At 38.4% G+C, this 21,224-nt stretch overlaps 1 protein-coding gene across 1 annotated transcript; it reads right to left on the bottom strand.

Annotated features, from left to right (window-relative positions):
• Window positions 1-36: 36 nt before the first annotated feature.
• l3mbtl1 (L3MBTL histone methyl-lysine binding protein 1) lies at window positions 37-21,129 on the bottom strand. The gene is made up of 22 exons (XM_053483318.1): window positions 21,097-21,129; window positions 19,150-19,252; window positions 16,476-16,615; window positions 16,218-16,362; window positions 15,524-15,668; window positions 12,493-12,622; window positions 12,209-12,254; window positions 11,999-12,087; window positions 11,187-11,291; window positions 8,753-8,888; window positions 8,226-8,308; window positions 7,981-8,138; window positions 7,819-7,895; window positions 6,941-7,026; window positions 5,942-6,052; window positions 5,112-5,253; window positions 4,926-5,028; window positions 4,319-4,513; window positions 3,143-3,192; window positions 2,790-2,947; window positions 2,611-2,673; window positions 37-2,533 (listed from the first exon to the last, which is right to left on the bottom strand). Exons 2-22 carry the CDS (start codon window positions 19,241-19,243, stop codon window positions 2,402-2,404), a joined length of 2,388 nt encoding a protein of 795 aa, XP_053339293.1. The 5' UTR covers window positions 19,244-19,252; window positions 21,097-21,129; the 3' UTR covers window positions 37-2,401.
• Window positions 21,130-21,224: the final 95 nt, after the last annotated feature.

Consider the following 21,224-nt stretch of genomic DNA (forward strand, 5'->3'; position numbering starts at 1 on the left):
TCTCGAATTTAAACCGTTTATTCATGTGGATGAGCTGAATGACATTTTTATACATAAGATCTGTACATTATTATTATTATTTTTATTATTATTAATCAATTTCCCATCAGAGAGAGAATAATTCACCAAAAAACAAAACAAACAAAAAAAAGACAGACATTGCTTTAGTTGTAAACAGTACCAATCCCTGTTAGTTAATTCATTAGATTTATTATTACAAACACTAGTTGGTCACTTTATAAGCAACATAATAAAATAACTCGAGAAATGGGCTGATGATTGAGCTGGCTCAGAATGTGCATTAACTCCACCTAGTGGCTGATCACATAAAGTGCATCATTATTATCAGGGTAGCACCAATTAATTAAATCATTTATTTCATGTAAAACAGTTTTTGTTCATACGCTGCTGAAAAGTGCGACGTCGTCTATTAATACTGTCTCTATAAGATTCCTCTATGGACCATCGAGGGTGCTCGAACTTCTCTCTGCTTCTCTGGCCGTATGTTTTTATATATCGTCCCCGAACAATGGGTTTCAATAAACTTTTCACTTCTCTACCATCATGTTTCTTTCTTTTCTGTAAATGAAGTCAGATAAACTGCAATTAAAAAACTGTTTGTGTTGTGATTAATTTATATTCTTTAAAGTGGAAGTCATGATTCACTGGCAATAGTGCTGAAGTTATTTAAATCTATTTTTAAACATAAACAGATATCTGCGAATGTTAATGATTAATCAATATTTAATTAAATGCGATAATAATTTACAAAATAAATATAACACACTGATAATGTTTGTTTTGAGTCATACTTCTCTGTAGCTCACATATCAATTAACCTGCCAACCACAAGAGAGCGCTCTGCTAATTTAGGTGGTGTGAATTCAGTAAATACAGCGGCACCTCAGCAGTTTAACCGTCCCGGAGGAAATAATGTAAATGCGGATAATCTGTTCCAGCTGCTCAATTTACCAATTTTCAACACTATAATTATGTTTTTGCATATAAAAACAATCAAAACATTTAGAAAAGATGTGTAAATGAAGTAAAATATGAAATAAATAGACATTAAACCTCACTTAACCTTCATTTATTATTCCTTTCAGCACCGGCTGCTTTAAAATCCAAACTGATGCAAACTAGTTTTGACGGCTCCCGGGCGTACCCGCGATTATGTTCATTATAAACTATTTATTTAAACTATTCAGGCTTCACTACTCTGTGTCACTGAGCCAGGAGAACTCACTGCTGTTATTTCTGGTTCTGTCACCAGTTTGTGTCCAGTGTGAGAACCAGCATGTTGAGGAACCATCACACACTCACACGGAGTCACAGATTACAAGTTATTCCAAGGAGGCTTACCATTTCCCAGGTCCTATCTGCTGATGAACGCAGGATTAGATATCATTATTTTATCTGTTTCGTCCTTTTTTTTTGGATTTCCTTGTGACTTCACCCTCATTGTGGAATATTACAAAGGGAAAGGACCTCAGTGTGGATGAGACACTGTGGGAATTACAGAGTCACCAGTTCACCTGCTGGAGGAAAACCTTACAGACTCTATGAGATCGACACGACCTGCCTTCTCCACCACTGTACTTATATTCGTAAAATATTTCAGTTTATTTTTGCTCTGAATCCCAACGGCACATCATTTATTTTTCGGGTTTGGAAATCACTTCCTCCTCACTACATCGTCCCTCTAACACAGCGGTTCTCAACCCTGGTCCTGGAAACCCCCTGGAGAACCCTCACACACGCGCACACACACACACACACACACACACACACAATGTTCAGGGCAGGAGTTCTCCAGGACCAGAGTAGATCAGATCCACGACTCTAACAGATCTAAGAGTACGCGCCTAAAAGCAAATCTGTTGCAATTCTCGATACGTTCAGTGTTTTGTTGTGGATCTTACGACATTTGTCACATTATTAAGTGTAAAAAAATGCCTTAAAGCCAGAGTTCATTCGAAGCTAGTGTTAAGGTTTAACTGCAGCTTCGCCTCTCTAATAGAGAAGCTCTTGTAGGACTAATAAAGTATTTAGTTATTTCTTGTGAACATCCACAGGAATGAGGCCCCAAGCGCCATCTACTGCTTCTGCTGTGGCATTATTCTACTTTGTGATCTGGGAAAAACTCACAACTCAAACCTAAAGGTCCCGGTACTGTACCTGTACTTCCTGTAGCAGAAAGAAGAATGAGGAACCGCGATGGTCCGTTTAACACTTCATAAAAATATAGCAGCTTCCTTTTGGGCTCAGTTACGCTTTCCCTTCTCTTGTTCTCTCTCTCTCTCTCTCTCTCTCTCTCTGGTGGGCACAGCAGTAAACACCAAACACGTGATGGGTGGTGGATGGATGAGAAGATGGCACAGCACTGAGGCATCGAGGTTGACTACAGTCCTTCATCAGTGCTCTTGAACATCAGGATGGCGTTGTAGATCTTCAGCGCTGGTCCCAACTTGATGCTCATGATCTTTACTATGTCTGTTTGCGTCAGCAGGAGGAAGGCCTCCCCGTCGATCATCTGTGGAGGAAGATGTTTCTTTTTTTTTTCTTGTTTTTTTAGGAGGAGAGAATGAACTAGTATCACATGAGACTCACTTCGTCTTTGAAAAGCCGCGCCTGCTCCTCACAACCGATCAGGTTCTGCACAAACCCGAAGACCTGCGGAGAGAAACGCGGAGTGAGATTCCTCTCCATGAAGTCCGTGGCTGATGTTTAAGATGTTTAAGCTGGTTACATATCACCATGACAGGTACACATCATGATCCGACACCTACCTCGTCGACGCTCCATGTAGCCACCTGGCTGGCGTGAATCCCTGCGACTCCAGGCAGGAGCTTACAGTGCTGCTCCCAGCAGAGGGACAGGGTCCGATCCGAACTCGCACTCAGAGCCGACATGAACAGGGACGGGTACATGCTCTCTGAAGTCATGTCTGAATAACCAACATAAATACATAAATACACAAAAACGGAACATTTAAAAGTCAAGGAATACATTAAATTGGTGGATATTCAAATACAAAAACATTAAATAATGAATTTGTTACTGACTCACATCTTATTTATAAGTATTTTCGTTATATTTATCACTGTTTCTGGTGAATCTGGTTATAATATAAGAAACTCACTCTGATAGGATCGCTGCTGATTCTTTCGATATTTTGGAGGGCGACCAATCCTGAAAAATATAAACATTAATGTGTAAGCTGATTTATTATTCTTAGTTAATAAACCAAGCTACATCACAATTAGCGTTCCTGAACGACTGGGAGAACACTCCATAACTCGTCAACTGTTTAATAATCACAATATAATTGCAAGTGTTCCAAAAGTCAAATATGTTAATGATCTACTAATTCTTCAAACAAATTTCTTGTTTTTTTTCTTGTTTCTTGTTTTTTCTAGAGTTTATAACAGAACAATTGCAACAAATTAGTTTTGTTGAGAAGAATTGATGAACGCAACAAAAAAAGTTTAAATAATTTAAGCTTTAAAAAAATCCAATACTGAGCACCACTTCAAAGTGCGCCCTCTTGTGGTGTACAAGTTAATAGCTATTTGGACTACAGAGAAATATTAGGCATAACAAACAATCAGTACAGGTAGTTCCCGACTTATGAGCGAGTTCCGGTCTGGGAGCACATTTGTAAGTCTGACTTGTTCTTAAGTCAGAAAAAGTGAGTCTTATACGCCTTTGACACACCATTTTTGTCTTATAGCTGTTTTCCAATGTATGGGACTGGACTGTGAAGTCATTGAGGATTTATTTATCATCAGGACAGCTTTACAGGACAGACATTTTCTATCATCGTGCTCCCGGACTGATTCATTGAAACCGATGAGGCCAACGCATTTCTCCCGCACACACACACACACACACACACACACACACACACACACGTACAATAAACCGGACTTTAAACATTTCATACATTCACCTACACAATGAAAATATTGCATATAATTGTAAATATTGGTATTTGGTCCACTGCAGTGTCTATTTTTGTATAATACACATGAGCGGTTGAATTTAAAATAGGATTGCGGTCCGTTCGTATCTGTGTAAATTCATTCCTCGAATGTTCATAACTCGGGGACTACCTGTAAATACATTTTACTTGGTTACATAATTAATGCCAATTTATTAATTAATAATTAACCCTCCACATCCGTCGTTTAATTCTATACGGCTGTGGATCCAGGCCAGAAGGACCATGTTTACATCAACACAGCAATTTCCTTCATATCTATTTTTACTTCCTAAAAGTAGCAAGATACAGCATTCAGTCTCATTATTTCCTCACCTGCCGTGGTAGCGAGACTTTTTAGCCCGCTGGCCAAAAACAAGGAGGTTGCGTTTGGATCCCTCCGTATCCGAGAGGTCCATTTTGACCCGCCCCTGATTCCTCTCAGCCAATGGGCAGCCGGATATACAGTGATGCGCTGTAAAACGTCCAGTCACATGACCTGAGCCGTCACATCCAGGAGTGGGGCACTTCCTGTTTTACAGATGGGGGTCAAGTTCGCATGTGGGATTGACACATATGAAAATCATAAATTACAAAAAAAAAAAATAATTAACTTCCAAAAATTACCTGCTGTGGAATAAAAACACAGAAAAGAAATTCAAATAATAATCTAAGAATATGCAAATGTCACATGCTCAGATTCAGTTTCCAGTAAACTGCTGGTCTGTATTTGCATACTGAAACATGATTGGCTGTTGTATTTTATGATGCAATAACTGCTGAAGAAAACTGCTACAGTAACAAAATGTTCTATTTTAACTTGTACTTACTTATGAAACATAGTTGACCAATAAATTTATAAATTTAAGTAGCTCAGGGTTGACTTTCATTAAACCTTTAGGTTAGAGTTCCTGTGCGGATTGTGCAGGTGAAGCAGACTGGCCTGTTGTGGAAGCTGTATTTGGAGGAACTGCGGGAATTCGGGCCGGTTTTACACGGCGTGGAGGTGAAACTGGGCGGAGCCGCAGCCGTGTTTTCCCTCGGACCTAAAGAAGACCGGTGACGTTAAACTCCACTGATGATGATGGTGATGTGTGTGTGTGTGTGTGTGTGTGTGTGTGTTTCTCACCAGGCTGTGGGACGCTGGGAGGGGTTGATGGTGGAGGTTTCAGGGGGTGACCCGTACTCTCACACCATCCAGCAGGGTGAAGATCAGGATGATCCGAGTCCATCCACTCGTCATAAACTTGACTCCAACCGTCAAAATGGATCTGATGGAGGAAAGAAACAAGATAGTTTACCAGCCACAACAAACCATATAGAACATTTTCAACCAGTTAAAAATAAAAAGTAACATGAAAAAATAAAGCAACGTCAAATAAAAGGCAAGGCAACATATCACCTCTGTGCTACATACTGTATGTTATAAAAAATACTGTATACATGTATCATAAATTAATCCAGCTGTAATCAAGTTCGGTGAGACTAGTAACAGACTCTAAATTTCTTCTTTTTTGCTTTTAACTTTTTTTTTTGATGATGTAAACACATTATAAACATGAAAAATAAAAATCCTCATCCCTCATATTGCATTTTAATTTAACTAGAGACTACAGGATATTTTATCTTAAAGTATATTTACATATCGGACGTCCCGAACATTGTTTTAATTTAGGACACTGGGTAAAATTTAACTGATCCTTAAGTTTTATAAGTAATAAATAGAAAACAAAATTATGTTCGCCTCCCTTTTTTTTTTTTTTTTTTAAGATCAGTCTGACCCGTGACCTGGTGATCTGTTCCGCCTTCGGTACATCAAATCATTTTTATCATTTTTTTTCGACTCAGAAACATTAATTACATCTAACAGAATTGATCATGTTCTTTGTGGTGTGTGTGTGAGTGTGTGTGATGAATCTCAGTTTTCATCTCAGACTCCTGCTTTAACTCAGCGCTCACTTTAATCCTGTGTGTGTCCACTTCCTGTACGCTCGCCACACGGAGCAGCGCCGGACTCCTCTTATCCACCACCTCCAGCTTCATGTTCACCTGGAAGCCATGAGGAGGACGCTACGCCCGGACAGAGAGGGAGAGAGAGAGAGAGGGAGAGAGAGAGAGAGAGAGAGGGAGAGAGAGAGAGGGAGGGAGACAGAGAGGGAGAGAGAGAGGGAGAGAGAGAGAGAGGGAGGGAGAGAGAGGGAGAGAGAGAGAGAGGGAGAGAGGGAGTCAGAGAGAGAGAGAGAATTAGTTTACAATACACTTAATAGGGAAAAAAACACTTTTAGTAGGTTTCTTCCATTTTTATTTAGTTTTTTTTTAATTACCTTTAATTACTCACCCCAAATCATGATTAATTTAGAGTAGTTTAATCTCTATTTTAATAAAAAATTACTAGTTTACTTGAGTCACTCCTAATAAAGAAGCCCCACCCACAGTCTTTAGGCCACACCCCCTAAATTGAGTTGAGTGTTAAAGTGCACTAATTATTGTGCATTAATTATCGGCCATGTGCTGAGTTTGGGGTGAGAAGGTGGGATTTCCTGACCTCACATCAGCCGGCTAATAGATTTGCAATCAATTGTTTTTACATTGAGTTTACAAAGAAATAAACAAAGCGTAGGTTTAAAACAAAAAATACCTCATAATAAAAGGTGTGATTTTATAAATGGTCTAGCAGTGACTCTCCTCACATTGACCTGGATACACTCACACCATCGCAATAAAATACTTTTTATTTCTTTCGGTATGTTTTTTCTCCTTTTTTCATTAGGGGCTTAGTGGTATCTAATCAGCAACAAACAACAACAACAACAAACTAACAAACGAAGAGAAGCCCTTAATGTAACAGGATTAAAATCGTATGTGGGTCAGGGTGTAATAATGTAATGTGTGTAATAATCACATTTATATTTTTTGATAATTAATACTGCAAGTTTTCTTTTTTGTTTGTTTGCGCACCACTTTAAAAGCGTCTGCAGGCACCGCTGTGGATCCGGTCTCGTCCAGGTACCGCTCCCAGGAGAACCGACCCGGCTCGGGATAATCTGACATGGAGTCATATACGACAATTTATTATAGTTACAATCTTATTTTACAACAAATTCAAAACATTATCTGTATTCTTCATGCACGAGCATAATTGTGATACACGTGTTTATTAGTGTTTTATGGCACTCAGCCTACACTGGTAGATACGGGGCGGTTATACGAGTGTGTTCTTGTGTTTTAGCTTACAGTGTTACATAATCTGTACTGAGGCTAAAGGTATTAGCTTCATAAAGTTAGTTATAAAAACAAAGATTCTTTTTTAGCATTTACAGCGGTACCTCGACATACGAGTTTAATCCGTTCCGGAGGCGAGTTCTTATGGTGAAGATTTGTATTGTGAGACGCATTGTCCCGGGGGAAATAATGTAAATAAACCGGCTGCTTTAAAATCCAAACTGAAAGTGGCTCCCTTTTCTTCTTGCTATCGTCCTTGATAACATTCTTGGGACCCGCGGTGCTACGTCTTCACTAAATCTTACACAAAATGGCAAAAAAAAAAACGGACGTACGTGTGACCTAGCTGGCGTTCGGCTCAGTTCGGTCGCTCGTACGGTGAAAGTGCTTCGAGGGAAATTTAAAGCAGGGTGTTTGTAAGCCGAGGCACCGCTGAGATGTGTAATTTGACAAAAAGCGAATGTGTGGCAAAAGTAATGGGACACAAAACTAAATGCTCAGTTGAATTTAATTTAAAACACAGTACAACAACCAATGCACAGACTACATGTATATTATATAGCATTAGCTGTGAAACGGTAATAGCGTTTATGGACGTTCACTCTGTCAGTCACCTTGCGGAGGCGTGAGGGGGAGGCCCCTCCCTTTACACCAGCCAATGGGGTGAATGTACGGACTCCGCGCGTCACACCTTTTCAAAAGGAAGCACCAAATCCTGTTAGTGTGATAATCACAAATAACGACCAGAATAATAACAAAAACACAGAGTCACACACCAGTAATCGTACGTGTCGTCCCAGTTGTCAAAGTGCACTAGAAATCGTTTGCCCACGATGTCCGTCACCGTGGCGACGCAGATGAGAGACGGGTTCATGCGGTCCACGGCTTCCAGCTTTAGGCCGACCTCGAAGCCGAGTTCCTCCTCTGACTCGACCTGTGACTCGACAGCGAAGCATGTTCTGTACGAACAGGTTTATTCTTCCTTATTTCCCAGAGTTCTGTGCTTGAGTGGAAGACTTACCTCGCTGAACAGCTCCTTAGGGGCAGCTTGTGCTTTAGTGAGCTTTAAATAGCTGGACCAAGAAAACTCCTCTTCCTTAAAGCCTAGAAAACAGTGACGCTGGTAAAAAAAGAACCCAGGTCTAAAATGGAGCTCTCGATATCCTGAGGATAAATTAATTCGTTCCTAATGTTTAAAAATAATGGTAATTTAGGGCAACAGAAATGATTTATAGAGAAAAAACAGTAGTTGAGCCGCAAACATCATTAATAAGTAATAAACACAGAGTCCCTGTTTCCACCCCGACATCAGGAGTGTGTTACTGAACTCATACTGTGATATCTTCCATTATTGCTCATTAAACCATAATTATTTACGTTTATTTTTACATTAGTAGAAACAGACTTTAACATATTAAACATGAACTCACACAGCAGGATTAAAAAAAAAAATCTATCCATTAGCCCTGACTCCGCCCATTACTTTACCCCGTATGTGGAACCCCTACATTATATGCGGTGTAGACGATGAGCGATGAACCTGTGTACCTTTTGGAGTGTGCAGTTTGTGTCCTGTGCTCTCACACCAGCCCGGTGAGTGAATATCAGGGGAGTTAGCGTTGACCCAAAAGTCATGGCAGTCTGAGTAACCGTCGAAATGGAGGCGTAATCTGTAACCACGAACCTGTAGAGCGAAAGGAGGCGGGGCTGAAAATGCTCACGGACACGTGGCTTTGTAAAACATCAGGACGGAAAAAAAACATAAGATTAGTGTATTTATCTGTACTTCCACAGAGCCACAGGAAACAGGAAGTGATGCAAGATCTGAGCAACAGCACAACATTTTGCATCTTTATTCGTCTCTTTAGAAACCTGTGTTTGCCGCTGTTGGGCCCGTGAGCAAGGCCCTTCACCTTGTCTCCTCCAGGGGCCCCATAAAATGGCTGACCCTGCGCTCTGACCCCTGGATACTAACAAGAATTTCACTGTGCAGTGAGGTAAGTGTGACGAATAAAGGTTCAACTTAACTTAAATAATGTTTGCATTCTCTCCTTAAATCAGTATATGTGAGGTTTTATTGATAGACTAGATTAGATCTGGCGTCATAGTGTTGTCCTCATGCGTGTATGTCAATATTTATTATTATTATTTATCATTATTATTATTATTGTATGTTACATTTATTAGTATTAATTTTATTTTTTTATTATTTTACCAGCCAAGAAACATGCAGTGCAATACTCTTCCATGATGGTGGGTGGCAGCAGCGAGTCACTGCTCCCTTTCAGCCATGTTATCCCACGGGGGAACAAATTCAAAACTGTACAGTTACTTTCAGTTGTATTGTTATAACAGACTTACTTCGTCACTTATCTAGAGCTTTCCTTTAAAGAAGTCGAGTGGCTTATTAACGTGACTGGGGTGTGTTGTCTCTAAGTGTCTTTCTACTTTGTCTCATGCTGTCTGCTGCCAGCGGTTTAAGACACAACCATCAATCCAAGCGCAACATACAGTAGGCTTCATCATAGGATATTTGGTTGATTGGTGCTGAATCACCTGCTTTTTTGTGGTCCATGTAACAAATGTATCCATTGATGTTATTATGCTCACTACATACAGTACGCTACTGACCCGGTGTTATGCTCTAAAATGCCCCCCTAAATTCGCCCCCGATAAAAAATTTAAAAAAAATGTTGTATAGGGGAAAAAATATATAAATTAAATATTTTTTTCATATACCACATGTATATTTTTATATTGCTTATTTTGTAATAAAAAATTGTTTCCTGTAATTTTTTTACCACAAACAATATTTATTTAGTGTAATTTGTGATAAATAATTTGTTATTTGTACATTGACAAATTCCTGCAAAATAAATGTGCCATAAAATAATCATTTTGGGGGATTTGTATTAATCGTCTCGACGGCTGTGACGTGCCTAGGGTTAATTATAATAGTAATAATATATTTGATAATAATAAACCTTTGAATGGATGTGCTAAAATAGTATTTGATAGAGATTATGTAGGGGGGCAATCGGTGGCAGGGGGGCATTTTAGCGCATAACACCTGTTTGTGTCCGCGGTAAAGTTAGTTTTATATTCGCATCTCCGAATTCTCAGCTGTGTAAATAAACCCGCAAATAAGATACCCAGATATATTTCCTCTCTACAGTGTGTTTAAGCTCCATCTGCCTTAAATTATACATGTTTAAAAGCATAAACACCATTATTCTCTACGGCGCAACAAATGATTTGGGGATCATCGCAAAAACACCAACAAAAAGCGTAGAACGATATCGATCTTCCCTTCTGTTCAGCGCCTGAAGGATGAAAAAGCAACTTTGTTGCCGCACTGGAAACTAGAAATGCCAGACTAGTACTGCCTGATAAAATATTAATGTTTAACAAAAATACAGAAACATCAGCATACACATTGGAATAAATGAAATTACATATATAATACCGAATGTTTCCTTATATATTGTTCCTCTGCAGTTATCATGCCGACATTAAACCGTTATTGTTGGACTATGGTTCCATTTTTCTCTGATGTTATTTTAATTTAATTATATTAATGATTTATTTGCATGTGATTGTTTAGTTTCGAGAATAGGTACTTTCCTATTATTTTCCACTAATTCCCTCCCATTCATTGCGCCCCACCTGTCATGTCTGTATTCACCACTAGTGGGGCGCCACACACTTTAAGAACCACTGGGCTAGGCTCAGCTAGCATTTGGTTTTGTAAGGAAGGCACCGTAAGAGATGTCTTTTGACTTAAGCATACGCGGGGTTTACTGGAGCCTGTCTGTAATTTTACACAATCACTCTTGAATTTAAGGACATGATTTATTGCTGACTATAACTGTCTAAAAACTCTTCAAAAAGATGCGGTGTTGATATTTATTTTATAATTGTGTCAGTGTTTCTTACACATACACACACACACCTGTAACACACACACACACACACACGGTACCTCAGCCACAGTCAGAACGAAGTACATGGAGGGATGCTGGGGGTCGATACCTTCCAGCTTCATGCCTTCTCTGAAGTTGTTGGGACTTTCAGGAACTCGCTGTGACTGTGGGGCAAAAACAACCGAGTTAAAAACTGAGCAAACAAAGTTTTACTACTACTACTACTACTACTACTACTAATAATAATAATAATAATAATAATAATAATAATAATAATTGTTGTTGTTATTATAAGAGCATTTAATTCTGATTCCAATTTTAACAAAAAAAAATTACATTAAAGTTTTTGCTGAAATTGGATTAAAGTACAAGTTTGATAAAATTCATTAAAATTGTTAAAATTAGAATTTAGTCAGTTTTTAACTATTAAATATTTTTATTAGTGCACTCAATTCTGATTTCAATTTTAACAAAAACATTTTTACATTAATTTCTGTTAAATGTGATTTTTTTGTACATAGTTTATTATATTTACTTTAATCCTATTCTATTAATATTTTGTCTTCACAGGAAAAAAAATTCCAGATATCTATTTTCTCTTTTATTTCCTTTTTTTTAATAGAGCTATTGTTGTATCCTAATAAAATATTTAATTTATAATGATAAAACATTAATGATTAGAATCAGCACTTAATAATTTACTATTTTTAATCAGATTTGTATAAAAAAAATAAAAAAAAAACAGATTTGGAAGATTATTTTTTTTGACCATTCAGTAATTATGTGAACTGTTTCAGAGTTTTAATAGTTTACAGTGATTCTGATGATCATACAGTATTCTTTAGTGCATTTCTAACAGGACAGTCGGTACCTCCTGGAAGAGTTTGTCCGGAGCTGCGACGGCCTTCTGCTCGTCCAGATACTGCGCCCACGACCACGGCTCGGCTTTAGCGTCCGCTCCTGTGCAGATAAACACAGTCCTGAGTTCATCAGGTAGCTCGGATCTGAACAAGCAGCTCACACATCTAGGTTATTAGAATAACTTAAAATGATAAAAACATAGATGTGAAATAACACACACCTGTTTTTTCTGGTCCTTCTGTTTTTAGGTCTTCAGCTTTTACTTCCTTTAAAAATGTACAAAAATCCAGTAATCATTTCTAGTCAAAAGCACAACTTTTTACATATAACTTTTCCGAAATTAAACTAACAACAGGAACTAATGGTACTTAGAGTTGGAGTAAGCAGCACTATATGCTTTATACAGATCAGTCCTGATTATTAAACTAATTCATCTCTATCAGGTTTAGTTAACTATAACACTGTAACTCTGTCGCTAACACAATCCCGTAGTTCATGTCGTACCATGGGCTCTGGCTCGGAGTCTTCCTCAGAGCTTAAGTAATCCCTCCTCCTCCTCTTCTTCATCGGCTTCAGGAGCTCCGGGTCACGGGACATCGCTCCTGCTTCCAAACCCCTCTCACTTCCTGCCAGACTGGAAACATGGAATAATATCAGTGACAGTGGTGTAAAAAGTTAATAAATACACTCAAATTGTAGAACAAATAAAGTTTAAATAATAATAATCACTACTATAATTTTTAACTATTGTTTGCTCAAATGATGCCAAATAAATGAGAGTTTTGTAAGTTAATTAAATGTTTAAATTTAATATAAAACAAATTTAAAGCACAAAATCAAACGTGCAAACACAGCAACATTAACTTGAAATGAAAAGCGTAAGGTCTTGACAGTTGTAGGAAACCTGCTCGTTTCTGATTGGCTGGAGCGCCGTGTCCAATCAGAAACATGAATGTGATGTTTAATTACAACGACCCTTTCAATTTTCATGTTTTCAGGGCCAGTATAGGTTACAATAAATTAACTTTAATTAACTCTTCTATTTGATTTGATTTAACTTTAAAATATCATTTATAGCCACGCAGCTGAACCCTCGAATCTGATTGGTCAGTAGGCGTGTTTTATGTCTGAAGCTCCAGATGTAATGTGATATGGTGATAATGTGAGTTGATATTAACGCGCTCGGTCTCATATGTTAATGTTTCTATGGTAACGGCTCGTACACAGGGACGATAAACTGATAAAAAAAAAAAGAAACATGGCAGTGTTTAATAGAGGAATTTAATACTTATTTTCTTTTAGTATTTATTTAAATTAACAGTTTTTTTTTCCTGATGTTTAAGGCAGGAGTATCGGGTGCCAGCGCTCTGTACCTTTCACGGTCCCCTGCAGTTTTCCAGTACAGTGAAACCTTGGATTACGAGTAACACGGTTTGCGAGTGTTCCGCAGGACGAGCAAAGTCTTGGTTTACGAGTACTGAGTATTATGTATCACGCATGTGCTTCTTGTTTTGACACCGAGCGTCACGTGATCACAACCAAGCCAAGTGTAAAAAGAGTGGAGGAAGGTAACGAGGAGCTTACTTTAGATTCACACACACACACACACACACACACAGACACACAGCGCCTGCTCGCAACAAACATAAACACTTATCTGTCGGGATTTATTTTTACCTTTTTTAAGTGCAGGTTAATTTGTTTTATTTGTTTTTTTTATATTTTGTGCTAATTATTTTTATGTATTTATTTTTTTGGGCTGTGGAACGAATAATTTGAGTTTCCGTTATTTCTTATAGGAAAATTTCCTTAAAACTAGGTTAAAAATTCTGCAGAGGGATCGAATGTTTTTTACAGTTAGAACATTTAACAGTTATATCTGGAATTACTTTGGAATCAATAAAGTATGTATATGTATGTAACTAACCTGTGTACAGATTAAACACAACTTAAATTCTTAAATTCTTAAAAACAACAATTAAACTTCCATGGGATTTGAATATTATTTTGAAGTATTTGTGGTTTTGTTTTTATTTTGTATCTTTGTATTTTTGCACATTTTTATGTCCAAATAAATGTCTTTTACTTTGTGTTTTAAAAAATATTATCTTCCCTTATCTATCTAACAAATTTTTTATATTTTTTTATAAAATATTTTCTGACCTTGATTTGCAAAATAAAAATTACTGAGTAATTTTTTATTTTTAAATCAATGAAACAAATTAGAAAAAATAAATCACAAAAGTAAATAAAGCCCTATCCGGACTAGTTTTCCAAGTGGGTTTGAGTTTGAATTTTTTCAGACGACGTCGGTCATTCACAAAAAAATGGACTGAGTACTCTGTTCGTTTATTAACTCCTAGATGCTTTGATTCGATGTAATAAACTAGACGAACGTGTGTGTGTGTGTGTGTGTGTGTTTTTCAGGACGTGAGAGACGGCGGAGCAGCACCGCTGAGTCAGAGATATAAAAAGCTGGAGGTACAGCGGGCGACTGTGACGCCAATCTGCTTCACCATGCAGGAGTGCAGCAGCCTTCCAGCTCTCATTACACAACTTCACACGGTGTGGGTGCGACAGGAACCCGTCCTGAGCTGCTGGGCCGCGTTACAAAACCAACACGACCGCGGAGGAACAGAAACGCTTCCAGTTCAAGCGTTACAAACAAAGAATGAGCTTCTTCCTCACGAGTGATGATTTAAAGTGGAAATGTCTAAGCTGGGTTCAGGTTACCACCCACACACACACACACACACACACACACACACACGCCTCTGCAGGAACTGTTAAAAATAAACAAGGGCTGTACTGAAACTAATGCAACGCTTGGTATAACTGTTGTATGAACTGACAGAGGAGGTTGAATTGAACTCTTCCTCTAAACGTCGCTCGTACTGGTTTGAACCCGGCACTCGAACCCTCTCTGAAAATCCCTTCTGTCGAGGCCGATGTTCTCACACTGTCCGATCTGTCTTCAGCGCTGGTTTCTCCTTCGTTAAACGTCTTCATGCATCCGTGCTCGTCGCTCCTGTCCATGGTGTCCTCTCCTTAAACATTCTGTAGCGCAGCGGGAGAGCGTCAGCTGAGACAAATCGTTTCGTGCTTGTCTTTGTACCAGCTTCATTCTCAAATTCGATTAGCAGCGCACTAGCTAAGCTCGCTTCCCAGAGACACCAATTATCTCTGTTCCATACCAAAGAGAAGTCAGGAGAAGCTTATGAACATCTTTTCATCTTGTTTTTTTTCCCATCTTTTGCATCAAACACTCAATGGAAACTAACTGCAGGTCAGAAACACACAACGTTCTGCATGTTTAAGACTTTAAACACCTTTAAAAATAAACACACTAGTCCAGGTCGACATGTTCAGAGGAGCACAGTGTAGTGGGTTAGTGGCTCGGGGACGAACTGGAAAACAGATGGGGGTACAAACTTCTTGTCCAACACTAGTCCAGTATGTGAGAAGGCTGAGATCAGCTGCACACGTGTGTGTGTGTGTGTGTGTGTGTGTGTGTGTGTGTTTATAGATGAGTTACCCGTCAGGTGCTGGATCTCGCCGGAGCTCCTCGGCGTAGCTGCGTTTCATTATCTGATCGCGGTTCTTGTGCGGAACCGAGTTCTCCTGGACCTCCGGGTTTACCTTGATGAGCCGAACGCCATCGACACACACGGTCTGGACGTCTAAAGACACAACACACACACTTCTGATCAGCATGGAGCCAGGGCATGAACAACATGAACAACATGAACATGGTGTTACGGAGAAACGGAATTTACTGCCTGATGTTTGGCTGCTGCTGCGCTGAGACGTCTGTATTCCGGATCATTTTAAACTGTATACAGTATAAACACACAATTTATTGCATCAACTTTTCTACAAGTCTGTACAAATCTGTTTAACATCGTCTGAGACAAACAAGACCAAGTTTGTTTAGAATTTGGGAAAAACTTTGTTTAATTATAAATGATGATGCTGTTTATTTCTAATTTATTATAATATGTAATAATACATTTAGGATTGCTGCATCGATTTCTTTCTCGATTAATCAGTCCAGACGGTCCGTTCGTTACTCTGCTACTCTCCGGACTACAGAACGTCCCAGCATGAAGAACTGAGAAGCCTCAGATAGATTAAATTAGAGCCAGAACCCTCCAAGAATAAACCCTCTGTGAGATAATTCGCCGTGACAGAGTGTAGTGTGTAGAGTTTCTCAGAGGAGCGCTGCAGACCTGCTGGTGGGTCTGTGCTGGGTTTCAGCGCCTGCTTGGGTTCTCCATCCACCACTTTGGTCGCTGCTCCGTCAGTGAGAGGGTTCGCTGAGTTCACTTTCCCCTGGCTGATCACCTCCAGAGTGCCACTGTCGCTCACACACAGCTGTACCACACACACACACACACACACACACACACACAGGGTCTGTTAGTACATCCATCCCAGATGTACGCCTGCTCACTTCTGGTGATGTTGAGGAGGAATCGCTCTCTCACCTTCAGGTTGCTCCCGGGCAGAATGGCCATTCCCTCCTTCCACTCCAGGACGTGGACGATGCTGCATGTCCCACCCACCTGGGGCACTTCCTTGGCTGTGGTTTGGGACATGTCCACTTTTGGCAGCGGATGAGTGGATGCTTTAAAAAAATTATTTATCTTTATAAAAATAACTTTCACAAGGTCACAAATTTAAAGAGATTTTAGGGGGAAAAAACAATATTTAGAGGTTTAAATATGATAATATCTCCATAATAATAACCCCCAAAAAATGTACTAACCATTTGTTTTCCATCATATACTGTATAATAGTTATTACACCTCCAGCTGTTAACTTGTGTACCACCAGAGGGCGCACTAGCAGATCAGTTAGTAAACACTATTTTTAGCGACATTGGGTTTTTTTTTGTTCCTTATTGTTTGGTTTTATTTTTTGTTCCTACATCCTTATTATTTGTTTTTTATTCTTTTGTTTCATTAATTTCTTACGAAATTAATTAAGAACAGGTTATCTAAATTACAAGAAAGCTGCTGATGAGGACGCAGTCAAACACACAAAATGAATCTTAATCCTAAAATGTTTAATTAGAGTTTATAGTCAATTATGACTTTTTTTTCTTCCAAATATTTGGCCTACAATTTTACTCTATTAATATTTTGTCATGAACTATTTAGAATTTTTGGTTAAATATTTTTTTCCTAAAATTGGAATTTTCAATTTCGAAAATTTACTATTTTAAAATTACAATTAAAAAAATATAATTTATTCTCATAACTTTATAAAATATATTTGACTTAATATGCCACTAAAATTTCTTTGTCCAAAGTGAATTCTTTAAAACATTAACAAAGACGCATTTTTATTAGTTTCTGATATAAACATTTATTGATCTTTTTATTATTATTATTATTATTATTATTATTAATAAATATAATAATTTTTTTTGTGTGAAATGTTTGTGCATGTATAATTGGGCTACAATATGAGTTATCATCCCGATACTATTTTTTTATTTTTTTATTTTTTATTTTTTTATGTTGTGTGCAGGCCGCAGCACAGTTTAGGGATTTAATCAGTGTGATCTGGCAACCCTGGTTAGTACAAAGTAAGCACACATAAAAGTTTGAGCAAGAAAAATGACATTTCTGTACATTTACACATTTGTGCAAAACATCTCGGGACTGAGGCATAAATATGTAACGCTGTACAGCAGCTGGAACGTTTTATTCTGCACTGTGGAGGTTAATTTTCAGAACTAATGCAGCGACGTGAACAGATCTCAGATCAACCCTGAGCCGTTACAGCACGACTGCACAGTCACAAAGGGAACTGAGAAATGACCAAGAAATTAAAACTAAAAGAACAGAAATCTGAATTTGATGTAAATTTGGAGTGAAACGTCGTGATGTCTCTATAATTGTGTTTAAAAAAAAAAAAACTGGTGATAGTGTCAAGGGCAAACACCAAGGGGTGAGTTTAATAATAATTTACCCCTGAATGTGTGTACAGTATGTGTGTGTGTGTGTGTGTACTGACTCTAGTATTGACTTCCACTATTTCAACACTTGAATTAAATTAAACTGTATAAAAATCTGTTTTGCTGTAATTATCACAAACAAACCAATAATATATATTTTAAAATAAATTTTCCACAAAAACTAACCTTTTTAAAGACACAATGTTCCTAATCTCTCCGGCAGGTGGATTTCCATGACATACATGACTTTTTAAAGCTAATATGTTCAGGACACGAATTAATGTCATAAAATAATTGTTTGTTAATTATCAGGTCTTTTAAAAGAGAACAAAGTTTTTTTTTCATTCTCTTTTTCTCTGTTGTGACTTTGGAGATTCACTTTGATGTTTTTTTCTTCTGCACTGCGACAAATCACAAAGTTAATTAAGCAAAGGATACGGTTAAACCGCTAATTAGTGACGCTTCACATGACGAATCACATGATTAAATTAGACGAATCGTATCGGACGCCAGCGAAGGGGATTCTGCAGAACTCGAAACAAAAGTCTCCGATCAATGCACGGGTGTGTATACGGTACATTAAACACACATTAAAATATCAATCATGACCATTGTGGGTTTTTGAAAGGAAATAGTTTGAACCCTACACAGCCTGACATCAGCAACTCACACACCTGGCCCCGCCCCTTACTCAGGTGTTTAAACCCTTTAAAACCACCAACACACATCTGATTAATAACGTCTGCTTCAAAATATAATTAAACATACTGCTTTATGAACAAATCACGTGTTATCTCCGTAAACGTTCTGATCATATTAAATCAGGACGAATCCATGATCGCTGTTCGACCAATCAGTGACTTTCTGTTTTTTCTCTAGCTCCACCCACATCCCCTTATTGGGTGCTTATAATTTCTCTGGACAAGAAAACCGTCACCCTCTGTTTCTCGCTCTGCAGTGTGGAGTCATGATTGAAAAATAATTAAAGGTACCAAACAGTCTCAAAGAATAATGGTACTAAATGTAAAGAACTAAATGGTACCGGTCCTCATCACTGGGTCGGTACTCCTGACACTTATAAAGGAACACTTTTACATGTCCTTTAAGAAAAAGTGCCATTTAGTACCTTTAGTACCTTTAGTACCTTTATCCTGAAACTGTAGCGCGCTGTAAAGAGGCACTGTGTAGAAGTTCACCTGGTAAGAGGATGGCGGTGGTGTTCTGGTGTCTCGGACGCTGAGGAGCATCTGCATCTTTTGGCAGGATTTCCACATCCGCTTTGGAAGTCATGACAAGATGCTGAAAGAGACATTTGTGTAAGACAGAGAGGGGGTGGAGAAGAGGGGGGGGGGATAGACAGGAGAAAAGAGAGATGCAAAGAGGGAAAAAAAGAGTGAGTTTGTGAGACAGAGATAGAAAGCGATGAAAAAGCAAAAAAAAAAATGGATAGAAGGAAAAAACAGACAGACACAAAATATATCAACAAATGTGGAATCAAATAAGTAGATAGATAGATAGATAGATAGATAGATAGATAGATAGATAGATAGATAGATAGATAGATAGATGTGTGAAACAAAGAATTAGTCATACATAGATGGATAGATAAATAAGAACGTCAGACAAAAACCCAATTAGAGAAAAACAGAACCAAAGAGAAAGAGAAATAGATGGATCATGGAAAAAATAGACATGAAGCGCGAGAGACAGCAAAGAAGAGATACAGATAGAAACAGAATAAAAAAGATAGATGATGGATTGAAAGAGAGAGAGAAATTGAAATAAATACAGAGAGACAGAGGAAAAAGAGATGTAAAGAGACAAAAGAAATAAGTGAGTTTGTGACAGATTTAGAGATGGAAAGCGATGAAAAGGCAAAAAAGAGACGGACAGACAGACAGACAGACAGAAATATATCACATAAATGTGGAATCAGATAGAAAAATAGTTGTGTGAAACAAACAAAAAAAACAAAAAATTATTCATATATAGATGAATAGATGGAGGAAAGAGTCAGAAAGAGAGCAGTCCAATCAGAGAGAAGCAGAACCAAAGAGAGAGAGACAGACAGATGAATGGACGGATGGATAGACAGAGACAGGAAGCGTGAGAGACAGCACCAAGCCAAGACAGAAACAAACAGAATCAGAGAGATGGATGGATTGAAAGAGAGAGAGAGAGAGAGAGAGAGAGAGAGAGAGAGAGAGAGAGACAGAGATAAAGAGAGAGACAGGAACAGAGACAGAGAGAGAGACAAAGATAAAGAGAGAGACAGAAAAAGAGGGAGAGAGAGAGACACACACAGAGAGACAGAGGGAGAGAGAGACACACACAGAGAGCGAGACACAGAGTGAGACAGAGGGACATTATTCTGAGAATATTGACTTTGAGCTCCCAGCCGGCTGATGTGAGAACATTTCCACACAGACATTTTATCATCCTTTAACATCTTTCTGTCCATCTTTTCTTTTTTTCCACACACACACACACACACACACACACACACACAGTCACATTAAACCCATCCCTGTGTAAGTGTGTGTGTGTGTGTGTGTGTGTGTGTGTGTGTGTGAGGATACACAGCATGTAATAGGAACAGGAGACTGAAGCCCATTTTGTCAGTGTGGTACAGTGTGTAGGGGAGCCATTATTTTTAGCTAAATGTGAGTGTGTCTGTAGAATATTAAAGGCAAAATGGCGGAGCCGTTCACACCTCTATAGTGGAGTGATGGAGAGAATAAACAACAGATAGACATTATTATAGAGGGATGGGTGATAATGAACACACACACACACACACACACACACACACTCATCTCTCTCTCTCTCTTCATTACAGCCTCCTCAGCTCACACACACACACACACACACACACACTCGGTATTAAACGCCTTTATGACTGAACTCCGGCCTGAAGGTGATTTATTTATTTATTCATTAAATCTTCAGATCAGAAATAAAGAAATCCGTTTGAATGAATGAATAAAAGGCAGAGATTCGGGTTTTATGTTCATTTTTTTTTCTCTTCACATCGAACAGATAAACACAATAATAAACATTTCATCTCTTTGTTTCTATAAATCTAACAGATCGACATGTAACGCGCTAAAACGCCGCAAAATAATAATTCGGTTTATTCTTACCAGCGCTCCGTCCTGCTGCGGGGAGAGCTCCACTGCGCATGCGCGCCGCTTCTGACCCGCGCACACGCGCTCACTGCAATTAATTAATTTAATAAAGAAAAACAGAAACCGCGGCTGTGCGACTGTAC

The sequence above is a fragment of the Clarias gariepinus genome, chromosome 22, assembly GCF_024256425.1.
Source record: "Clarias gariepinus isolate MV-2021 ecotype Netherlands chromosome 22, CGAR_prim_01v2, whole genome shotgun sequence".
NCBI classification, from domain to species: Eukaryota; Metazoa; Chordata; class Actinopteri; order Siluriformes; family Clariidae; genus Clarias; species Clarias gariepinus.

Bases quoted from the DNA above. Each gene is read 5' to 3' on its own strand.
- l3mbtl1 (XM_053483318.1), bottom strand. From the start codon at position 19,243: ATGACTTCCAAAGCGGATGTGGAAATCCTGCCAAAAGATGCAGATGCT. The intron at 12,623-15,523 runs GTAACTCATCTA...CCATGTTTCCAG, and splicing joins CGAGATCCAGCACCTGACGG to TCTGGCAGGAAGTGAGAGGG. The intron at 2,674-2,789 runs GTAGGTGTCGGA...TTCTCTCCGCAG, and splicing joins CTACATGGAGCGTCGACGAG to GTCTTCGGGTTTGTGCAGAA.